Source organism: Micrasema longulum, unplaced genomic scaffold, assembly GCF_059751315.1.
Source record: "Micrasema longulum isolate JH-2025_06_02 unplaced genomic scaffold, ASM5975131v1 h1tg002334l, whole genome shotgun sequence".
Taxonomy (NCBI): domain Eukaryota; kingdom Metazoa; phylum Arthropoda; class Insecta; order Trichoptera; family Brachycentridae; genus Micrasema; species Micrasema longulum.
In genome coordinates, this window is record NW_028279484.1 from 21,873 (window position 1) to 42,094 (window position 20,222).

At 38.1% G+C, this 20,222-nt stretch overlaps 1 protein-coding gene across 2 annotated transcripts; it reads right to left on the minus strand.

Moving 5' to 3' along the window:
* Positions 1 to 520: 520 nt before the first annotated feature.
* On the minus strand, positions 521 to 10,718 carry LOC148272428 (transcription factor ETV7-like). Of its 2 annotated transcripts, none has more exons than XM_088240049.1 (3): positions 10,650 to 10,718; positions 2,363 to 2,610; positions 521 to 1,914 (listed from the first exon to the last, which is right to left on the minus strand). In XM_088240049.1, exons 2-3 carry the CDS (start codon positions 2,481 to 2,483, stop codon positions 1,694 to 1,696), a joined length of 342 nt encoding a protein of 113 aa, XP_088096175.1. In that variant the 5' UTR covers positions 2,484 to 2,610; positions 10,650 to 10,718; the 3' UTR covers positions 521 to 1,693. The 2 variants fall into 2 exon arrangements, with proteins under 2 accessions (XP_088096175.1, XP_088096174.1); XM_088240048.1 differs by lacking the exon at positions 10,650 to 10,718 and adding an exon at positions 10,059 to 10,325.
* Between the last annotated feature and the right edge of the window lie 9,504 nt (positions 10,719 to 20,222).

The window sequence follows — 20,222 nt, forward strand, 5'->3', positions numbered from 1 at the left end:
GAGGCATCCCCGGCATCGGAGGTAGCTCAGGCGACCGTATCGCCTCTGCTTTGTGACAGTTGTCACCGAGGTTTGCTGCGTCACCACCGCCCATCTTCAGAGACTCCTATTCTCAAGACTCGGTATTTTGTTTTGTCGGGCCCTAATGAGGTTTTACGATTCGCATCAGTAGAGGAGAATAGGACTGATTTACTTACTAACCTTTTACAGCTGATTAACATGATGGCGTGTTTTTGTTATTATTCTGCTTCATCTGTGCGGCCTGAAGCCCATTTGCCTAAGTTATCTCTCCGCATGTGACGATGAAACCGACCTGGTTCCATTTTAAATTTCTGCTTTTTTCTACGACATCTTCCAATTTTGTAAGCTTTCAACGGTTCATTTTTTGACGTTCTTTTTGTTCCCTAGCATACTTCCTTCTGCGCAACGTGGAATACTCGATAGAGTTCCCCAAAAATTAAATTCAATACTTCGCTACAATGATGAAGAAAGGAAGGTATAGAAATAAATTAACAACAAGTTTATCTTTACAAAATGGACAATTTATTTCCTAATTAATTGGTCAATATGACTAGACAATAAGGAATTTCAATTAACTCTAATTATTATAATAAAATGGGGTATTATGCCACCTCGCTCGGTATCATTCAATTGTTATATACAAAATCGAATGTGCACATAGTAAAATTTACAGAAAAAAGTAATCTTTACATCTTGAAATTCCTTACTACAACAATCTTAATACGAGTGGCTATTAAAATTACTGACTAACAGTCTGCAATCAGAACTATCTTTATATTAATTACATCCCACAAATTCCATTAGTTTTGCAATGTGTCTGGAGTCTGTCTCGCGAAAGACGAGTTAGCAACAAAATTGAAAGATATGATGAAAGATGTATTTAAATGTTTGAATGAAAACTACTGGATACATTTTTATTGAATGTATGTATTACTAGTAAAACCCCGTGCAATGAAAGTGCTAAAATCTGAACATCTCTCACAGGTTCTAGAATGGTTTGGACTCAAAAAACAGAAAACTGTTTTGATTATCACGGTAGTATTTATTTTTAGACATGTTTTTTTACTATTTTCAGTTCTATGTTCAGGCTCAGAAAGGATTACACTCGATTGCAGTAAAACATAGTATAATAGGCTGTATTGAAATATGACAACACATCATCGTTAACTACTGACAGCGTGTATCTATCGACACATAGGTTTTATATTTTTAAGCAACTACTAATTTTTATTGTTTGTGAAATAACCTTAATAAAATTTGGTAATTAACGTATAATCTTTACTATTTTGTTTTTTTATGCTTATTTTGAAATTTAAAAAAAAAAACAACACAACTTATATAAACACCAAATACATAAATCTATCGAATAAAAAAATTAATACCAAAAACTAAAATTTTATCCTTAATTAATTTTTATAGAAGGCAATCTACCTCCAGCCCCATGATGTTAGCTAAAGACATCATCTCATCAATTACATCGTGCTCATCGGGCACCGCCTCGAACCCTTCGAAGTCACGTTCGATGAGGTTTTACGATACGAGACTTCCTAACATTTTTTTGTCATCGTGCGAATTGCTCTTCACGAGGAGTGCTCGCTGAGCGAGATTCAGCTGTTTTTAAAAATGCGAATACTAGGAATTAGTTTAGTGTTGCGATAGCGAGGGAGCGGCGCTATAAGGAGAGATGCATCGCCTCCGCGAGCCTGAGCTGGAAGTCCCGGTAGAGCAGTTTCCCCCCGAGGGGGACCCGGTACAGGAACATGTCCAGCGTCATGAGGCACAGCCCCTTGCCGTTCATCGGGAAGCGCTCGCAGAGGGGCGCGGGGATGCGGTGGCGCGCGCCCGTGACCGCCAGCCAGCTGCTCACATCCGCGCGCGTCCAGTTTCTGGGATCTGCAAACGACCCCACCGTTAATTACGCGCATATGAAAGGTAGTGTCGTTCAAACTGAATTTCAGGACTGCGCTCCCGTTATTCTAAGATTATAAAAATTTGTAAATGTACTAAGAATGTCCAAATTTATTGCAACGGGGAAGGAAAACATTTTTCAAAATGGAATATGGAAGTCTAGGCATTTACGGCTGAGGGTTATGGCCTGTCATTGGCTGGTTTAAGTGGCCACTTTATACACTATAACATTCCAGATTTGAACACCCACATTTCTTCATCTCTTCCATCAGTTGACTTTTTTGAAGTAAAAGAGCTGAAACCTTTATCGATGTAAGTGAAATTGGTTTCATTTCCCCTAGGGAGTGTAGTGTGTCCCCAGCTTTCCCGGCGAACATCTGGACATGCTTAAAATATTGTCGGTTCAATAATAGTATTTGAGAATCCTTTTTACCTGTTGGCAATGTTTCTTCGATATATGTCTGTCTCCTTTCCTCCGTCGCCGGCGTCCCTCTCCAATGGTGAGCGCTGATCGGTCCTCTCTCCCCTGCGCAGACCGCCAAACCTCCGTCCATTTCGTATTATATGTCAATTTGACAGTTTCAAATGCAAATTCTATCTCGAGAGGTTTCTTCGTCGGTAACTGATTACTAAATGAAGTTTGTTTTTACTCGATTCATTCTTCAAGAGCGGGCGTTCTACCTGCAAAAATATAAAACAATCACACTATAGGCGTCGATTAAAATAACGAGATGAGCATTTCTGAAGAAAGTTACGGACAGATGATCGAGAAAGTTGACAGCTTAAAATACCCGGGAGCGATGTTCCCTCTAAATCTAGGGTTTCTTAAGATCCTGTTTTCAAACGGCTGTGATTTGCGGTGGGCGTAAAAAGACGGCCATCTGAACGGTGATCAACAGCAACAAAAGCTGCCTGCCTAAAACGAGGACTCAAAATGTAAAACAACTGTTTTTTTAACTGGACTCGCACATAACTATCATTATGTTAATTGTTTGTAAATCTTCTGTTGTTTTTCCAATTGTTACTGGTTTTAATAATTGCATTATAAATGTGAAAAACAAACGTCAAGAACAAATAGAAGAATTTGTGTATCTGGGAAGTGTGATTTCAAGAGATGGAAGAGTAGAAAAAGATGTTGAAAGGAGAGTGGGTGCGGGCTACGAAAATGGCGCACTGAGCACGGTAATTGCTAGTAAAAATATGTCAATCGAAGCTAAACTGGCAGTGCACGATGGAGTTATACGTAAGTCCGAGTCAGGTATAATTGATAAGATTAAGAAAGGGTGTCTGAGGTGGTTTAGTCATGTAGAACGAATGGATGACGAAAGAATTGTAAAACTGGTATATATGGCGAGAATGAACAGTAATGTGGGACGAAAACGACCGAGGAAGACGGGGCATGATCAGATAAACCGTAATCTTATGTCTGATCATGTCAAAAGCAGGTAGAACCGAGCATGTATGACAAGATGTATGAATGTGAAGGATGCTAGGAATGTATGCCAGTATAGACGAGTGTGGTGGTCCATCCTCTCCCTCTAAATGGTGTGATGGTAGTAGAGGTAGTAGTAAAATGAAAAGACTTGTTTTTATAAAAGTGTGTCACGAGTCGCGAAGCCTCGCTCGGGGGGTCGCGGGCGCAAGCGAGACTAGAGTAATTCAGACAAGCCCTGTTAATGCCTAGACCTAGCCTAATACTCCCTTCTCTTAAATGTTCTCCATCTCTGTTGTAATGTGTTATTCCTTTTTTGCTTGTGCATAGCTTTAATGGTAAAGTATATAGCCATCAAAAAAGAAATAAGTAATACATATATTATGTTATATTTTGCAGATCATGTTTGACGGAGGGTAATTATGGACAAAAAGTGACAAAAAAATAAATATACACAACACCACCACGGGGATGTGGTGGTGTTGCCAGTACGGTAATATAATATAGTACCTACACAGCAAGGGGGCGACGGACTAGGCGACTATGCTCCCCGCTTCCGCTTCCGCGTATCATTATTAATAAACACATTTTTAAAAACCCAAAAGTCTAGTTATTTAGAGCGCCCATAACCTGTCACGAAATTGACTAATTTACTACCCAATGTCAAAATCTTTATATTTGTCTGAATATTAAATAACTTTAAAATCTTGGACACAAAAAATTTAGATTAATCTTTTAATAAACTACATAGCGGTTTGCACCATCTATTTGTTTATAAATACACATTGGATAGCGTTATTTTTGCCCTTATTTGTGTTCTGCATAGGTTTATGTTATTTTTGTTCATTAGATAATTCATAAAGCGCCATTTTTGTAAAATTCACCTCAAGGGCGCTGTACACTAAATAAATATCCTAGCACGTCTTGCAGCTACAGGCTACAGAGCGCATGGACGATTAGGGTTCTAATTCCTCGTTTCCAATTATGATATATTTCAATTATAGCAGATAGGAGCTAGATTACAGTCTTGCAGCTACAGAGCGCATGGACGGTAAGTAATCTACCCCCTATATTTATATTATGTTTTAATTTGACAGAAAAAAAAAATGTATTTATCAATTGTGTATTATGTCGGCCTCGTGGTGTAATGGTCAGCGCGTTTGCCTACCATGCAAGAGGTCTCGGGTTCGATTGCCGAAATTGAAATATTCTAGAGTAAAAAGGTGTTTTCACACTAGAATATTTTATAGTCCTGAACCTGAAACGTATGACTGATCATCTTCCCTTCATGTAACAAGTGATCAAACGCTGCGATTTGTATACCAATGCAGTGCCCTAAGTACCATTAGGTGCGGAAAGGGAATGATGATGATAATAAAGATTTTTTAATTTTCAATTATTTCAGAATTATTACTCCTAGATTATACCTATCTCAGATTTGTACTAGTCGTATGTACTAGTTGTATTTGTACCCTGTCACATATAGATTTTCCATACATTCGTCTGAGATACCGCATTTCGACCGCGGTCTCTCCGCTTTCATCCTTCCTCTACGCCAATTCGTGAGTATTATCAAATACCAAAATCTACCTTGGCAAATAAATGTTTGTCGCCGGAGGCGAAATTAGCCGTTGACAATGGAGTCCCGGTGCCGACCCTTACGCACGGAAGAGAAGTGCGTAATAGGGAAATATCACATACTACGAATACCGATAAAAATTTATAAAATGGACTTAGAATAACTAATTGTATTTTCAAAATCAATATGGATATTGTGGATATATTTAACTTTAAAAAATGAATTTTTTAAAAATATGTCACTAGAAAAACGCGGCACGTTTGGTCTTGATAATTGTGACGTCAAGATTTTCGACAATGTTCTAAACAAATTTGAATGGTCGGGAACAAATAAACATGAATCATGACGTATTAGGGGCGTGGCCAATGCGATGACCGTTTTTGCGAAATTCATAATAACAAATTTAAAAGTATTTTTTATGTATTAGTAAATGAGTAACAAAAAAATCATTTCCTTTACGGGACAGTACTTCAGACTTCACAGACCCTTTTTACGAAATGTAAAAAAAAAGTGAGATTTCCCTATTGGAAAAAACAGATGACAGTATAGGCTGAATGCTGTCGAAACGCGATCTCTGTGCGGTCAAACTGCGTACAGTAGCTCAATCACAAATAACTATCGACGTGCTCAAACACATGCTAAGCATTTGAGCGATCGCAATGAACAATAATGAACAGTCATAAGTCAACGCGTGTGTAATCTCTAAGTCAGCACTCGTGTCGGTTTGTTTTTTGTTTTCCTCGTAAATAAATACAGTTCACTGGGGAAAAATCGGCGTTTACTACAAAAAAAAACAATATATCGCGTGGTGACTGCTTTTCTTGAAATTTGGCTTACCTGCAATAAATAGCGTGATAAATAATAAATAAATAAATAAAAATGGCAGGTTTTTTAATATTTTCCATATTTACACCGATGAAATTGAAATATGTGATTGCGCAGCAGGATTATGCGTCGCGAAACGTAAATATTTCCACATTTAATATTAGGCGTTCACGGATGTTCCACTGTGATCGCGAATACGATAAAAAACGATAGTGAGAAATTGTCATCACGTCGGTAGTTATCTGCGATCGAGGCACTGGAGGACCGCGCGCTCCAACCGCTCCAACCGGGGAGCGAACGTGGTGTGACGACGAGAGGAAACGAGGTCTGTGCGCGATGGCAGAGTCGGCATATGGCGGTGTATCCTCTCGGCCTACGGCGTTACGGTGTGTTCCGTTTGCTGTTTGTGTTTTAATGGGTAGTAAGTTATATGGTACGTCACTTCCCCTTCCCTTCAGCTGTCTCTTCCTGTTCTATTATTAAATTTTAAAACGTGTTCCAAATCGTTCTATATCCGGAGAACGGAGTACCTTCTCGAAATCGACGATTTTAAATTGACAGAATACCTTATTTATTTATTTGACGATATTGTAGTCCGCATTACTGTCCGGTGTCCGGGCTGTTTAACTGTTTAACCCATCACGTACGTAGTAATGCAGACTGTAAACATAAGTTAGAAATTCGTGAATAGAAAGCAGATAGCTGCCAATCTGCCGATATGTACAGAAAAATAGATCCGTAATATCCGCAGAAACTGTATTCAGCAAGCGAATTGTCCTATCGATGGGTGAGTTCTGACTCGCATTCGTGTGCGAGCTTCTGGGTGTGTAAAGCAGTGCGTGAGATCTCGCTCTAGTGTAATTATCGGGAACATACAAACTGATCTCTTTCTTGGATTATTTTTATTTTATTTTTTATTTCACTTTTTGTGCATAATGATAACATTATAATTGTACATTGGCGGGCTTATTGCCAAATGGCAATTTCTTCCAACCAACCAATAAAATAAAAGTTTAATTTTTATAATTCAAGTTACAGAACATATTCAATAGAAAAAAAGATTAAAAAGCAAAAGACTAACTAAAATAGAAATAAACGTATTTGTTTATAAATTACCTTAAACCAAAACTATTACTCGATGGAAAAAAGAAAAAAAGAGGAAAAAGGAAAGGAGAGATTAAGGAAGAGAAAGGAGATGTTTCTTCAGGCGTGATTTAAACAGAGATACTGTAGTAACATCTTTGATGGTGGATGGGAGATGATTCCACAGTCGAGCCGCACGGACACTATATGAGTTAGAGAAGAAAGAGGAATCGTGGATGGGTATTAAGAGAGTGCCTTGAGAATTAGAACGAAGAGGTAAACCATGAACTTGTAAGTTATATATACTTCTAGAAATCAGCTTATAGAAATGTTTCCCGAGAGAAATTTGCCGACGAGACTGGAGGGTGTCGTCATCCAGCGTCCCCGCCGGACATAATGACGGATACAAGAATGGATAGTTATTATTTACTTTAAGATATAAGTTTCGCAAACATCACGCTTGAACCTTCTCTATTTCGAGGATGTGGTTCGATTCAGGAGGCTGCCAAATGACGGAACAGTATTCTACCTATAGGTAGTATGCTGCGGACCGGGGTATCGTCACTATCCACTATCGTCGTATCGTCGTATCGTCGTATCGTGCAATGTGCGAATTGCTGTAGTGTTATTGAAATATGTCATTTATATTCTGTACATCCGCGTCTGTGTCCAGGCGAATGATAAATACAGCGATGACGTATGACAGACGGCCGCTCTCAGGTAAACAAAGGCAGAATGATCAATGTTCCACAGAGTGTAAAACGGCGACAGCAGTTCTCGAGCCCTGTGAATTCCGTATTTCCTTCTCCAATCCATCTCCGCTGTAATGAGTGAGTGCCGCATGCAGTGCCCCATGGACCAAAATGCGCGAGTGGCGGGTGGAGGGTAGCGGCCGGCGCACGACCGGAAGCAGGAAGTGGCGGGGGACGGAAGTCGCGGGGGCCCAGTGTCGGGTTTGAGAGCCCGCGCTATTTCCGCGCCATTATTGTGGCGTACCAAATATCCCTTTTACGAATTCAACTCATTCTTTTTTCGCTATTATTTTTATTCTATTGTATTTTTATTATTTCCTATTGTATAGGAGAGGATAGAACGCCATATCACTCTATCTTGTCATACATTTATACATATTCTCATGCACGCACGCCGATTACTCCTACTTTTGACACGTCCATCTTCGAGTATTTGATGAACTCGATCATGCCATGTCTTTCTCGGTCTTCCTCGTTTTCTGCACCCATCAAATTTCTTGACACTTCACGGATCTCGACATTTGTGCACCTATCATACATCGTTTTAATACACATTCGCCCGAGGGATCGCATTTCGACAGCATTCAACCTCCTTTCATCATCATTTTTCCAATTCCATACTTCGCTCCCATACATAAGAGTTGGCACTAGAACTCCGTTGTGAACTGCTAGTTATTTAGCCTCCTGCGATAAACATCTGTTTGCCAAAGTAGATTTCTTAAGCAATAACACAATATCCAGAGATTAATGATCATAAACTCAGTGTCGATATGACACGCATACTTTCTGCTTTAGAAACAATATATTTATTTGTTTTCAGTTCACTAACTTGTGTGTGCGATGTGCAAAGTGCGATATACGAAGTACGAAGTACGAGTTTATACAAATCATTAAATAATAACACAACATATCAGAATACAAAAATTAAATATGTTAAGTAGCTTAAAATTTAATTAAAATATACGTAAGGAATGCAATTTAATTGAAAATATATGTAATTTATATAACTTGATCATTTCTCTTACATGGAGGTAAGATGATCAGTCATATGCTGCAGGTACCAGTCCAGGGACTATGAAATATTCTAGTGTGAAAACACCTTCTCAAATAAATATTTTATATCAACCATGTCGGGAATCAACCCCGAGATCTCAATAACAATTATTGTGGTAAAAATAATTACAAAAAAAGACTCCCGGTCCATGAAGAATTATAGAAATTGAAAAAATAACATTTTCAGGCGTTGCCTAGTATGTTTGTGTTATTGTTTAAATTTAATGTTGTGCACACAGTGCTATGTTAATATAAATCTAGACAATATTACGAACAAAAAATAAACCTAACACAGCACCAATTACGTACACAACACAATATATGAAACAACTATCTAACAGTACAACAAGATGTAAGAAGAATTTGTGCTTTGTGTGAATTTACTAGTGATTGTGTTTTTATTGTTGTGAGTATGAAATGTAGTGCGTGGAGTGAGGTGTATGGAGTGATGTGGTGTTTATGTAGTGTGTATTCTGGTAGTACCTAGTTTAGTATTAATTGATTCTGTTTATTTTCAAAGAGGCTAAATGATACTAATACTTATTACAGTAACTTTAAACTTTGAAGTGGGGCACACATAAGCAAATTCCCCTATGTGCTCCAATAATAACAATAATAACATTAGTAATACTAAACATTAAAATCTATAAGACTCAGCTTCCGTTTGTAGCAGAGAGCTGAGTCGTTAAAGATGTCTAAATCGTACATCTTCTCAATTTTAGAAAAGTTACTAACTGCTCTTCCTGTAGGTGAAATAATTCAATCAGACGAATCTCAACCGCATAAATAAAGGTTTCAGCTCTTAAAATTTCACAAACATCGACAGATGAAAGGATTGAAGGAATATAGATGTTCAAATGTGGGCGAATGGTGAATGTTACACAGTTTGTAAAGTGGCCACTTAAACCAGTCCATGACAGGTCATAAGCCCTGTAGATGCCTAGACTTTTATTTTATCTTCTCTCAAATGTTCTTCATCTCTGTTGTATGTTTATGTTAATAGCTCCCCAGAGAGTTGAATCCAGTCCTTGTCTACAAAAATTTGAACAAACTCACAATATTGTTAATGAAAAGTATATAATTCAAACTAAGCCAAAAAAAAATCTATCGAAATATTAGCGATAGGATTTTCAAAATTACTTCGCGTGTGACGTCTCGAGTTCTCTTCTTCCACCTTCGTGTAACGAGAAATTATCAAGATACGCTCCGCGATCGGTGTACCGATGCAGTGCCCCATGCACCATTCGATGCGGAAAGGGAATGATGATGATCGCCTTACCCTCATATGACAGCTGCGAAATGCGCTGCGTTCGGTTTGCAAATGCAGTACCCTATGCACCACTGGGTCCGTAAAGGGGAAGACGAATGTTTTGTAATTAATTAATTAAATATACGAGTGACTTACCAGTTATTTTTGTTAATCCGGAATAAAGTTCACTGCAAATCACTCTTGTATTTTTATTTTAATAACTTTTTTATGTAAATAACGCTATAATTAGCGCACAATTTTATACGGTTTTGATCTTCGTATGTTTTTCTAACAGTTTTTAATTAGTAAAATGAGTTATAATATTTATTAGACGACAGTCTTCAGGTTGTGGCGCGAACAAGCGAACAGGCGAACGTGCGGCACGTGGCGCGTCCGGACGCGGCGGGAAACGATTCGGGAATGAATGGAAAAAGGAGGCAGATTGGCAGATTGGTTATTTTGACGCCTGTTTGGTCGTCCCATATAACATCTGTACTACAGTGTGGTTTGAAGATATAATACAAAAATAATATTTAATATTTTAAATGTATGATATATCGTCGGTAAACCGGTGCCCTCTAAATGCCCTCTAAGTGCGTTATTGTCCATGATTATGGTATCTTTTTATCATATTTTGGACGTGACACGCGACGACGTGACACACACTCGCGAAGACATTCTAGTTCCTTTAAATGTTATGGATAATTATTTCAGTATAAAATATTAAGCTGTAAAGTAAATACTAACCTCCTGAATAAAATACAAATAAATATAACACTCAGACATCGGGAAATATTTAAACTGCTTTTGTTTTCAGGTAATCCTCCATACCACACACCTATGGCCCGCATGTGTCGGGAATATAATATATACTGCCGAAACAATAACATTGACATTTTTCATGATACTCTCTCAGTTTTTGCGAATAATCTCTTGGGAATAAATCTTATTTAATAAGTACACACGCATAACTTATTTTTTATTGCATTGTAACCTGTATAAAAAAATATATAAAATATATATTATATCTTAATATATAAATCTATTTTGTGTAACTCTATAATTGAAGATATATATGCATGTAAAATTGTATCGACGAATACTTTCAAATTGTACGTTTTCTAGTATGTATATTTGTTGAATTACCTAATAAAATAAAATAAATTTAAATTTAAAAAATGTCTGGTGGATTTTAATGTTTTCACTTAGAAAACATAATAAAATAAATAACTATAATAGTGGCTTTTTACAGAAAACTTAACTTCAGAGGATATAATGCATTTTATCGGACAATAAATGACATAGCGCTAGTTCAAAGCAACAGTGAGATATCTCTGAAGAACATGTTCTGAGATAATCGGACTTTGTTGAGGTGTGCAAGGTCTAGCAGAATTAAATTATTTGAAGTAGATTATGAATAATATATTTTCACACAGATTAACTATCGTCCTTCAATATTTCATTATTTGTAAACATTAATTTATTTAATTTACTAACATATCCACCACATGCGTATCTCAAAATCAGAAATTTCGGATTTATCTCACTGTTGCATGTTGCATGTTGCAAGTTGCAAGTTGCTTTGAGCTGGCGATATGTATAACTTCATTTTTAACTAGTTTATTTTCAAATTATGCCATTAAGATGAGGAACACCGACGATATCGATTGATTTGACATAAACGGCACAAATTGACTTTAACATAATACTCGAAACTTCACTGACAGAATGCATTAAGACTTAATGATTAAGTCATTAAAATAAGTCCCGAGATAATCGCATTTAAATCTTTTTTTATTCTTTCAACGCGTTATTTCTCCCACAATTTTCTTTTATTTTAATTTTTTTTAAACTTCGAAATAGTAATCAACATTTTGCATCTTGCACAACATTTTTAATACATAAAGACTGTTGACTGAATGCATTCTGTCAGTATAGCCTCGATATGCGTTGAAAATATACAGTCATACATAATAAGTATCAAAAACAAAGATTTTTCAACATAAAAGACCAATTTAGTTTTGATAAATTTTGTAAAAGAAGTGAACATTGAATGTGACAAAAAATAAAATAAATAAGAAACTCAAGTTAGAAAAGAATAATTGTTGACATATGCGCTTTCCACGGAGGCTATCGTTGGTAATTAGTAGAAATACCAGGCAATATAATATGGGATTGATTTGGTTTATTTATAATGTAATATGTTGTATGGCGTACAGAGCAGTTACTTAGTACGAATCAGGGGTAATATTCCAAACGCTCTCGCGGCCGTAGAAAAACCTTTTATCTCGCGTATTAACATGCGAAATACGCGGGGTAAAAGTGTTTTCTACGCTCGCGAGAGCGGTTCGGAATAGCACCGCAGGGCTTCCTAAGATCTGTGCTACAGAAAACTAGCAAAGTGTTTGAGGTTTTAGTAAATTCAAAGAAGTGTTTAATTTCAACATTAAAATTAAATTTTCAACATCAACCCTAGCCCTTATTCGTATAAAATCATAATAAAAATATAACAAAAACAAACCATCACGCCGTCGTAGGCAGAGAGGATAGAACGCCATATCACTCTATCTTTACGTACAGACCTCGCTTCCTCTACATGCATACATCTTCTCATGCACGCACGCCGATTATTCCTACTTTAGACATGTCCATCTTCGAGTATTTGATGGACTCGATCGTGCCACGTCTTTCTCGGTCTTCCTCGTTTTCTGCATCCATCAACATTAGCATCGTACATCCAAAAGGATTTAGGATGTACGAAGGATGTACGGCTAAAAAGCCGTTCTTTCACTGGCCATTCGTTCCACATCATGTCCGAACCGACTCGGCACCCCTTTCTTGATTCTGTCGATGATGCAAGTCTCAGCCTTACACAGTTCACGGATCTCGACCTATCATACATCAATTTACTACACATTTGCCTGAGGGATCTGATTTCGACAGCATTCGACCTACCTTCATCATTATTTTTCAAATTCCATACTTCGCTCCCATACATTAGAGTTGGCACCAGAACTCCATTGTGAACTGCTAGTTTTGCCTCATGCGATAAACATTTGTTTGCCAAAGTAGATTTCAATGCACCGTTCGCCCTGTTTCCGGTACACACCCTCCTTTCAATTCCTAGTAAACATACTTCCCAGATACACAAATTCTTCCGCATGATTCAGAATATCTCCGTTCACTCTGATCTCACATTTAGTTTTATTTCCACCCCTTTCAAGAACCCGAATATGGTACATTATATTATAAGTTTAACGTGTTTTTTTAGAGTTTGTAACATAAAATGTTAAATATTTCTAGTCTACAAAAACGTAGAACTAATTTTGACTCCATATATATGTTCGGCATACTAAATGGTATAATCGATGTTCCATCATTACTGGGACAAGTAAAATTCAATATCCCGACTCGTAGATTGAGAAACAATGAAGTACTGTTCATCGATCAGCATAGAACAAACTATGGCCTAAATTCTCCAATGACCCGCCTTTGTCGTATTGTTAACTCAAGACAGGATCTGGACTTTTTTGGTTTAAGTTTACAACGATTTAAACGAGCACTACATAAATAGTCCAGATCTTGTCTCGATGTCCCTTATGTTTGTCAATGCTTCTTTCTTTTTTCTTTAAATGTTTTAAACTATTCTTTTATTGTAATATTTAAACCTTATAAATTGTATACATGGACAATGTCCGTTAATAAATAAATAAATAAATAAAAATAAAATGCAATTAATTTTTAAATGTTTGTGTTTTTTTTAATGTGACTCCAATTTCCCAACCACCTTGCGAGCGTCAGCGGAAGTGGGTATTGTGTATTATTGGAATAACTTCCATTGATTCATTATTGGGTTCCTGCTTCCTACTCCTGCTCCACTCCTACGCGGGACGCGGGTGTGTGAGTGTGCGAGTGTGCGAGTGTGCGAGTGTGCGAGTGTGTGCGAGAGGCGAGAGGACGGCGCGTCGCAGGGGGGCCAAGGGGGTCCCGTCACGCGGACACGACACCTACCCTCCACTTAGCAACAGGAAACAGACAGACACGCTTAGCTACAATAATCATTCCGTGGAGGGTTGTAAGTTGGAATTTACCGCTAAGGGTAGATTCTCGCATAGACAACTGACGTATTTATATGTTGTTATTTTATCGCTTCCTTTAGAAGTTTACTGCTTTTTAATTTTGTTTACAAACAGACTGGTTCATCGGTTATTGTTGCAAAGTCAGTGGTACCGTGGCACTTCCTATGTACAACCGAATGAGCGTGAACCCAAAATAATAATAATTATGGATAACTTATATAGCGCCATTTTCGTAATATATTACCTCAAGAGCGCTTTACAAAGTGATTATATAGGGATATAAATTTAATTTTAACTTTTTAATTTAAGAAAAATAATGTACTTTTTCATATTACTTTTTCACCACATGCTAAGAATTTATTCAAATGATTTAGAGAACAAGTGGGTTTTAAGTTTCTTCCGAAACATCACTTCACTCTCACAGCCTCGCACCTCTGCTGGGAGAGCATTCCATGCCGTAGGGCCTGCGCCCGCAAATGCACGTTCGCCGAATTTAGTGCGCTGTTTGCGTAGAGGTATAATAACTTTTCCTTTCGACGTAGATGAAGCTGATCTAAGCGTAAGACGTCTGTCAGCTGGTTCATCTGGAATGTAGAGTTCCCTTAGATATTCTGGAGCAGAGTTGTGCAGTGACTTATACATAAGCCAACAGAGTTTGTATTCCACCCTCTGTGGAAAACGTAGCCAGTGCAATTCCCGAAGTAGTGGAGTGATATGACTGAACTTAAAATAAGTCTCGCTGCGGCATTCAATACAGACTGTAGGCGAGTCATTTTATTCATCGGTAGACCAGCGTAGATACCATTACAATAATCGACTCTAGACACTACAAACGCATTTATTAATTGACGGGCGGCATCAACTGGCAAATTTTTGCGTATGCATTTAATCTGTCTCAGCTGGTAAAAGCATAAACCTATCGTTCTACTAATTTGAGCGTCACGAGAAAGGTCAGAATAAGGATGACTCCCAGTGGTTTAACGGTGGGTAAAGCGGTACTCCTTACAATGGGTAGTGCCTAGTTCCTAGTGCCGCATCCTGAATCAAATTCTGTCGTTCTGTCACCCATCTACCATCTACCATCTACCATCTACCATCTACCATCTACCATCTACCATCTACCATCTACCATCTACCATCTACCATCTACCATCTACCATCTACCATCTACCATCTACCATCTACCATCTACCATCTACCATCTACCATCTACCATCTACCATCTACCATCTACCATCTACCATCTACCATCTACCATCTACCATCTACCATCTACCATCTACCATCTACCATCTACCATCTACCATCTACCATCTACCATCTACCATCTACCATCTACCATCTACCATCTACCATCTACCATCTACCATCTACCATCTACCATCTACCATCTACCATCTACCATCTACCATCTACCATCTACCATCTACCATCTACCATCTACCATCTACCATCTACCATCTACCATCTACCATCTACCATCTACCATCTACCATCTACCATCTACCATCTACCATCTACCATCTACCATCTACCATCTACCATCTACCATCTACCATCTACCATCTACCATCTACCATCTACCATCTACCATCTACCATCTACCATCTACCATCTACCATCTACCATCTACCATCTACCATCTACCATCTACCATCTACCATCTACCATCTACCATCTACCATCTACCATCTACCATCTACCATCTACCATCTACCATCTACCATCTACCATCTACCATCTACCATCTACCATCTACCATCTAGGTAGCGAGTATGACTACTTGTATATATAATGTTTCCAGGGTCATAACTAATTATTTTATTTATTCTTACTTCAAATTAAAGAAAATAGATATTAAATATAATTTTTATTTAAAAATTAAAGAAAATAATTAAATATAAGCCACCAATTAAAAATACTCGGTTGGTTTCCACTTATTTATTCGACCAATTAGCGCTTCCCCCTCCAATGGGCATCTTCAGACTGATAAATATTAAAACATTGTATACAGTGTAAGGATAAATATTTTAATTTTCTGACCATTTCCTGAAAGTCGTAAATAACTTGCGCTGGAAAATTGGAATCGAGCTGTAGTAGAGTGAGATTTGAACCTCGGACCTTTGGCCCGTGAGTCGAAAAAATAAGTCGAAAGAGATACAATACTTGAAATATTTAGTAAAATTTTAAAAGTATTTTTAATTGGTAACTCCGCGACCTAGAGTATGCCGACGTTGCGGTTGTAATTGACGATTCAGTCGCGGGTCTTCGGCCCCCGGTAGGCTGGTACTCCGCACGCATAGTTTAAAAAATCAATATTGCAAAAACGCACGTACTGTGTGACACTTCGTGCCTCGATGCCCAAAATCCCCTGACTCTGTCAAACCGGGTCATCGAAAGGGTCGAGAGTTTCAAATACCGGGGAGTTTATGTTACAGAGTAGCGGTGAAGGCTGTCTGGAGATCGGATATTTACTCCGTGAAAATCAAATGCCGCCTATATAACGCCCGCGTAACACCTATTCTCCTCTGCGGATGCGAATCGTGGCACCTCACTAGGGCGCGATATAGCACAATTCTGAGTTTTGAGAATAGGCGTCACAGAAGGATCTCGGGCGTGCGGCGGTTTGACCTTGCGCGGAACAAACTAATAAGAGAACGGACGCAGCAAACTCCGGCGACAGCTATCATCGAGCGGAGGCGATACGGTTGGCTCGGCCACGTGCTGCGGATGCCTCCCGAGAGCCTTAACCACGCTCGCCTACTTTACGAGGCATCGGGTTCTCGGCGTCCCGGGCGTCCACTGCTGACTGTTCGTCGGCAGTTCGTGTTTTACATTTTTTTTTTTGCACCACAACAGGCCAGGAGGCCTAATTACAGTGGTGAATTACATCACAGAGCCCAGGCTTGAGAAAAATCACATTTTAATTTTTGTGTTCTCACCGGGAATCGAACCCGGAACCTTCCGTGCGTGAGTCAAGCGTCTTGACCACTACACCACGGAGGCCGCCGTGTTAGAACTACGAGTCGCGAACTTGACTTGGGAGGATGCGCAGGAGCTGGCAGCCGTCAGAGATGCCTGAAAGATATTCGTGGACACCGTATGCTCCAACTAGGGAGCAGTGGATTACCTACAATGGATTTCCATCATGAATTGTCATTGGATAACTTCGATCAAATTATTTAAATAAGCTTGAAAGTCCCGATGAAATAAAAGAACAACAAATTTAAATATCAGTAACTCCCTAGGAAGGAAATCGATCCAGTCTGCAAGCATTTGGACATACTCAAACATTATTGAAAGAAATTTTATTCATATTTAAAGCATTATCTTTGTGGTAAAACATTTTACTAAATGTTATAAAATATTTGTATTTAACCACTTACCGACATTTTTATGCCTACCGGTTTTGAGACGTACCCGAAAGAGAGAGATATGTATAGTGGATCTTGCATGTTGGTTTGATTAGTGTCCTGACGAAACCGGTAGACATAGAAAAGTCGGTAAGTGGCTTTATACAAATATTCTATTGAATGTTATTACATTTAGTTGACTTCTTTGAAGAAATAAGTTTATTTTTATAGCTTTTCGATTCACTGTTATGTTACACATCAAAGAACTCGTATCATCGCGAGCTATGAGCTACGAGATGCACCCGAGTACAGCCGAACGTAATCCGACACATCGCGACCGCGGGTTGCGGCCGATTTTTGGCCGATACCGAAACTCCGGTCGCTAGCGAGATGATTTATGAATGCAGAAGGCAAAGACAGGGTGACACGGCGTTATATCGTCTCTCCCTACCCCTATAGTCCATAGTCTATAGTGTATAGGGGAATCGGCCGCGGCGTGCAGATTTGTCCGTTTGTCAATACTATATTTTCAATTCCGCCGGATACGGGATCTCGATTTAATTATTCGAAATCCTCAAGCCGCATCCTTTTCCCGTGTGCTGTGTATTGTGTAGTGCGTACCGTGCACTGTGTATTGCGCACAATGCGCACCCACCCGCTCGCGCAACAAGAGAAGAGAACACATCCCCGACCTTGGCCGGAAGCGGCGTCCTTGGCCGGCGTCGCAGGAAGTGAGACAAACGAAGTCGGTCCAACTGTCACTCGCTTCCGGTCCGAATATTGCCTCCATAAACACACACAATGCCCGGCCGTTTGTCCGCCGCAACTATCATAATATATTATAGTGTATTTTGTCATTATACCGTACCTACGAATGTATGTATTGTATAATGAGAATCCGCTCTTTATCCGTGGGTTTCCGCTGGAAGTTGGAGCATATGGACGCTGGCCGCGTCACGTAGGCGACCACTCCCGAATGAACAGTTTCTTTCCCGATCCGCGGCCAGTCGTGGTGCATAGGGCACGGGTGGAGTATTGGCAGTCCAACTGTGGCGTGTCTGGATCATTGTTCATACGTTTATTGATTTATTTATGGTTACATATTTACACATTTATTACGGAAATTTACGTTTTGTTACATAGGCAATAGGCATAGAATTAATAATAATCCAGAAGGAGCGTAAAATCATATTTGAATACATCGGACTGTGTCCAAAAATGTCCCCACTATGCCCCCGCTTTCGCCGCGCGCATTCCTGCCATCACCGCGTAATGTTGCCAGATGGAAAAAATCATAACACAAATGTAAGGTAAAAAAAAGCAATCTGTTAATTTCCCTAAAATTTTATTGTGCACGCGGAAATTTTGATTGACACAACAGAGTAGTTTCATTCATAGTAATTAGGTCATTTAATAAGAGTAATAGAATGAACTTTAAACTTAAAATATAAAACAAATTTTATTTAACATGAAACGGATATTTTTATATCTTGTTAAATAATAATTGATATTTTAAAGATAATGTCGGTCAAATGTCCACCACAGAGTTGTTTAATCCGAGGTCCCATTTTCATAAGTTCTCTCATAAGATAAGCAAAGTAAGGTAAAAAAATTTACTACCCTGGCAACACTTACGAAATTTCCATTTTGTTTCTTCGACAATCTGACAGATGGAAAAATAATTCAATGTTTAAGTAATGCATTTGCTACCCACACATGCATTTGCTAATTACACATGAAATGTGATACCATCCTGTTTCTTTAAGATCCTGGCAGTTTTTCTACACTTTAAAAGGACACAACACGGCATAATTGAATTCAAATCAGGAGTTGCGTACTGAACGACGTCTACAAAGTAGCTAATGGATCAAAACGTAAACCTACTCATTCATGAGTAGTTTATTCGCCTTCTGTTTGATGTGCGTATGCGGTTTCTGGACTATTCTTAATTCTATGGCAATATGTTTAATGAGCGTAGTAAAAGCATGCATACATATTTATTTTTGTTTTTTGCAGGCGATTCATCTAAACTGCCTAACAATTCACATCCACAATTTAATAAGCAAAGTGGCGACATTATCGAGTCTTTTTTTCAAATCAAAAACTTTGTTCCAAAAACGGAAAAAATTCTTATGTACGAAGCCTTTGTAAAAACTGAAATATGTAATATTTTATTTTAATAACGTAAACGGCAAATCTGCCTTTTACAAACATTTATAATATTAACATATTTGGCTTAATATTTTTTTTTTTTTAAAACATGAATTTTAAAAACAAGATTTATAAAAAAAACAATTAAACCAAAAATTATACAAGATTTAAATTTAAAAAAATAACCTAAAAATTATACAGCATATTCAGTAGAAAGTTTAAATAATAAAACATTCTACAGTAAAACAACAAGAAAATCATAAGTACTGTTTCACACAGCTAGGCAAAGTGAACAAAAAACTGTATATGAAATGCATGAACAAATAAATATAATCACCATTCACCATCTTTGAAAAAGTTCAAAAGGTTTGTTCTATAGGAACAATACCCTACACTAAATATATCAGATACGTGGGAATAACTATTGCCGAGTTCGTGAAGTCTATTTAATACAGCATTACAAGTATACACTGTCCGTGAATTTTTACTACAAAACGGTGGCACCTGTCTAGTCATTCTTCCAGGCACCCTAAAGTTGAAGTTGATATGCAACTACTATGGGGAACAGGAAATCAAAATGACATACACAGACTACAAAGACAGCAAAATAAAATATTAAAGTTTAGTATATGACCTACTCTTTAAACTAGAATCCTTAAAATTTATTCATAAATTGGCCACTGATGTAATTGTAGACGAAGAATTAAAACTTGAAAAAAACTGTAGTAAACGTGAAC

Excerpts from the sequence above, each read along its gene's own strand:
- LOC148272428 (XM_088240049.1), bottom strand. The coding sequence starts at position 2,483 with ATGGACGGAGGTTTGGCGGTCTGCGCAGGGGAGAGAGGACCGATCAGC. Across the intron at positions 1,915-2,362 it reads CGAAGAAACATTGCCAACAG|ATCCCAGAAACTGGACGCGC; the intron begins GTAAAAAGGATT and ends GGTCGTTTGCAG.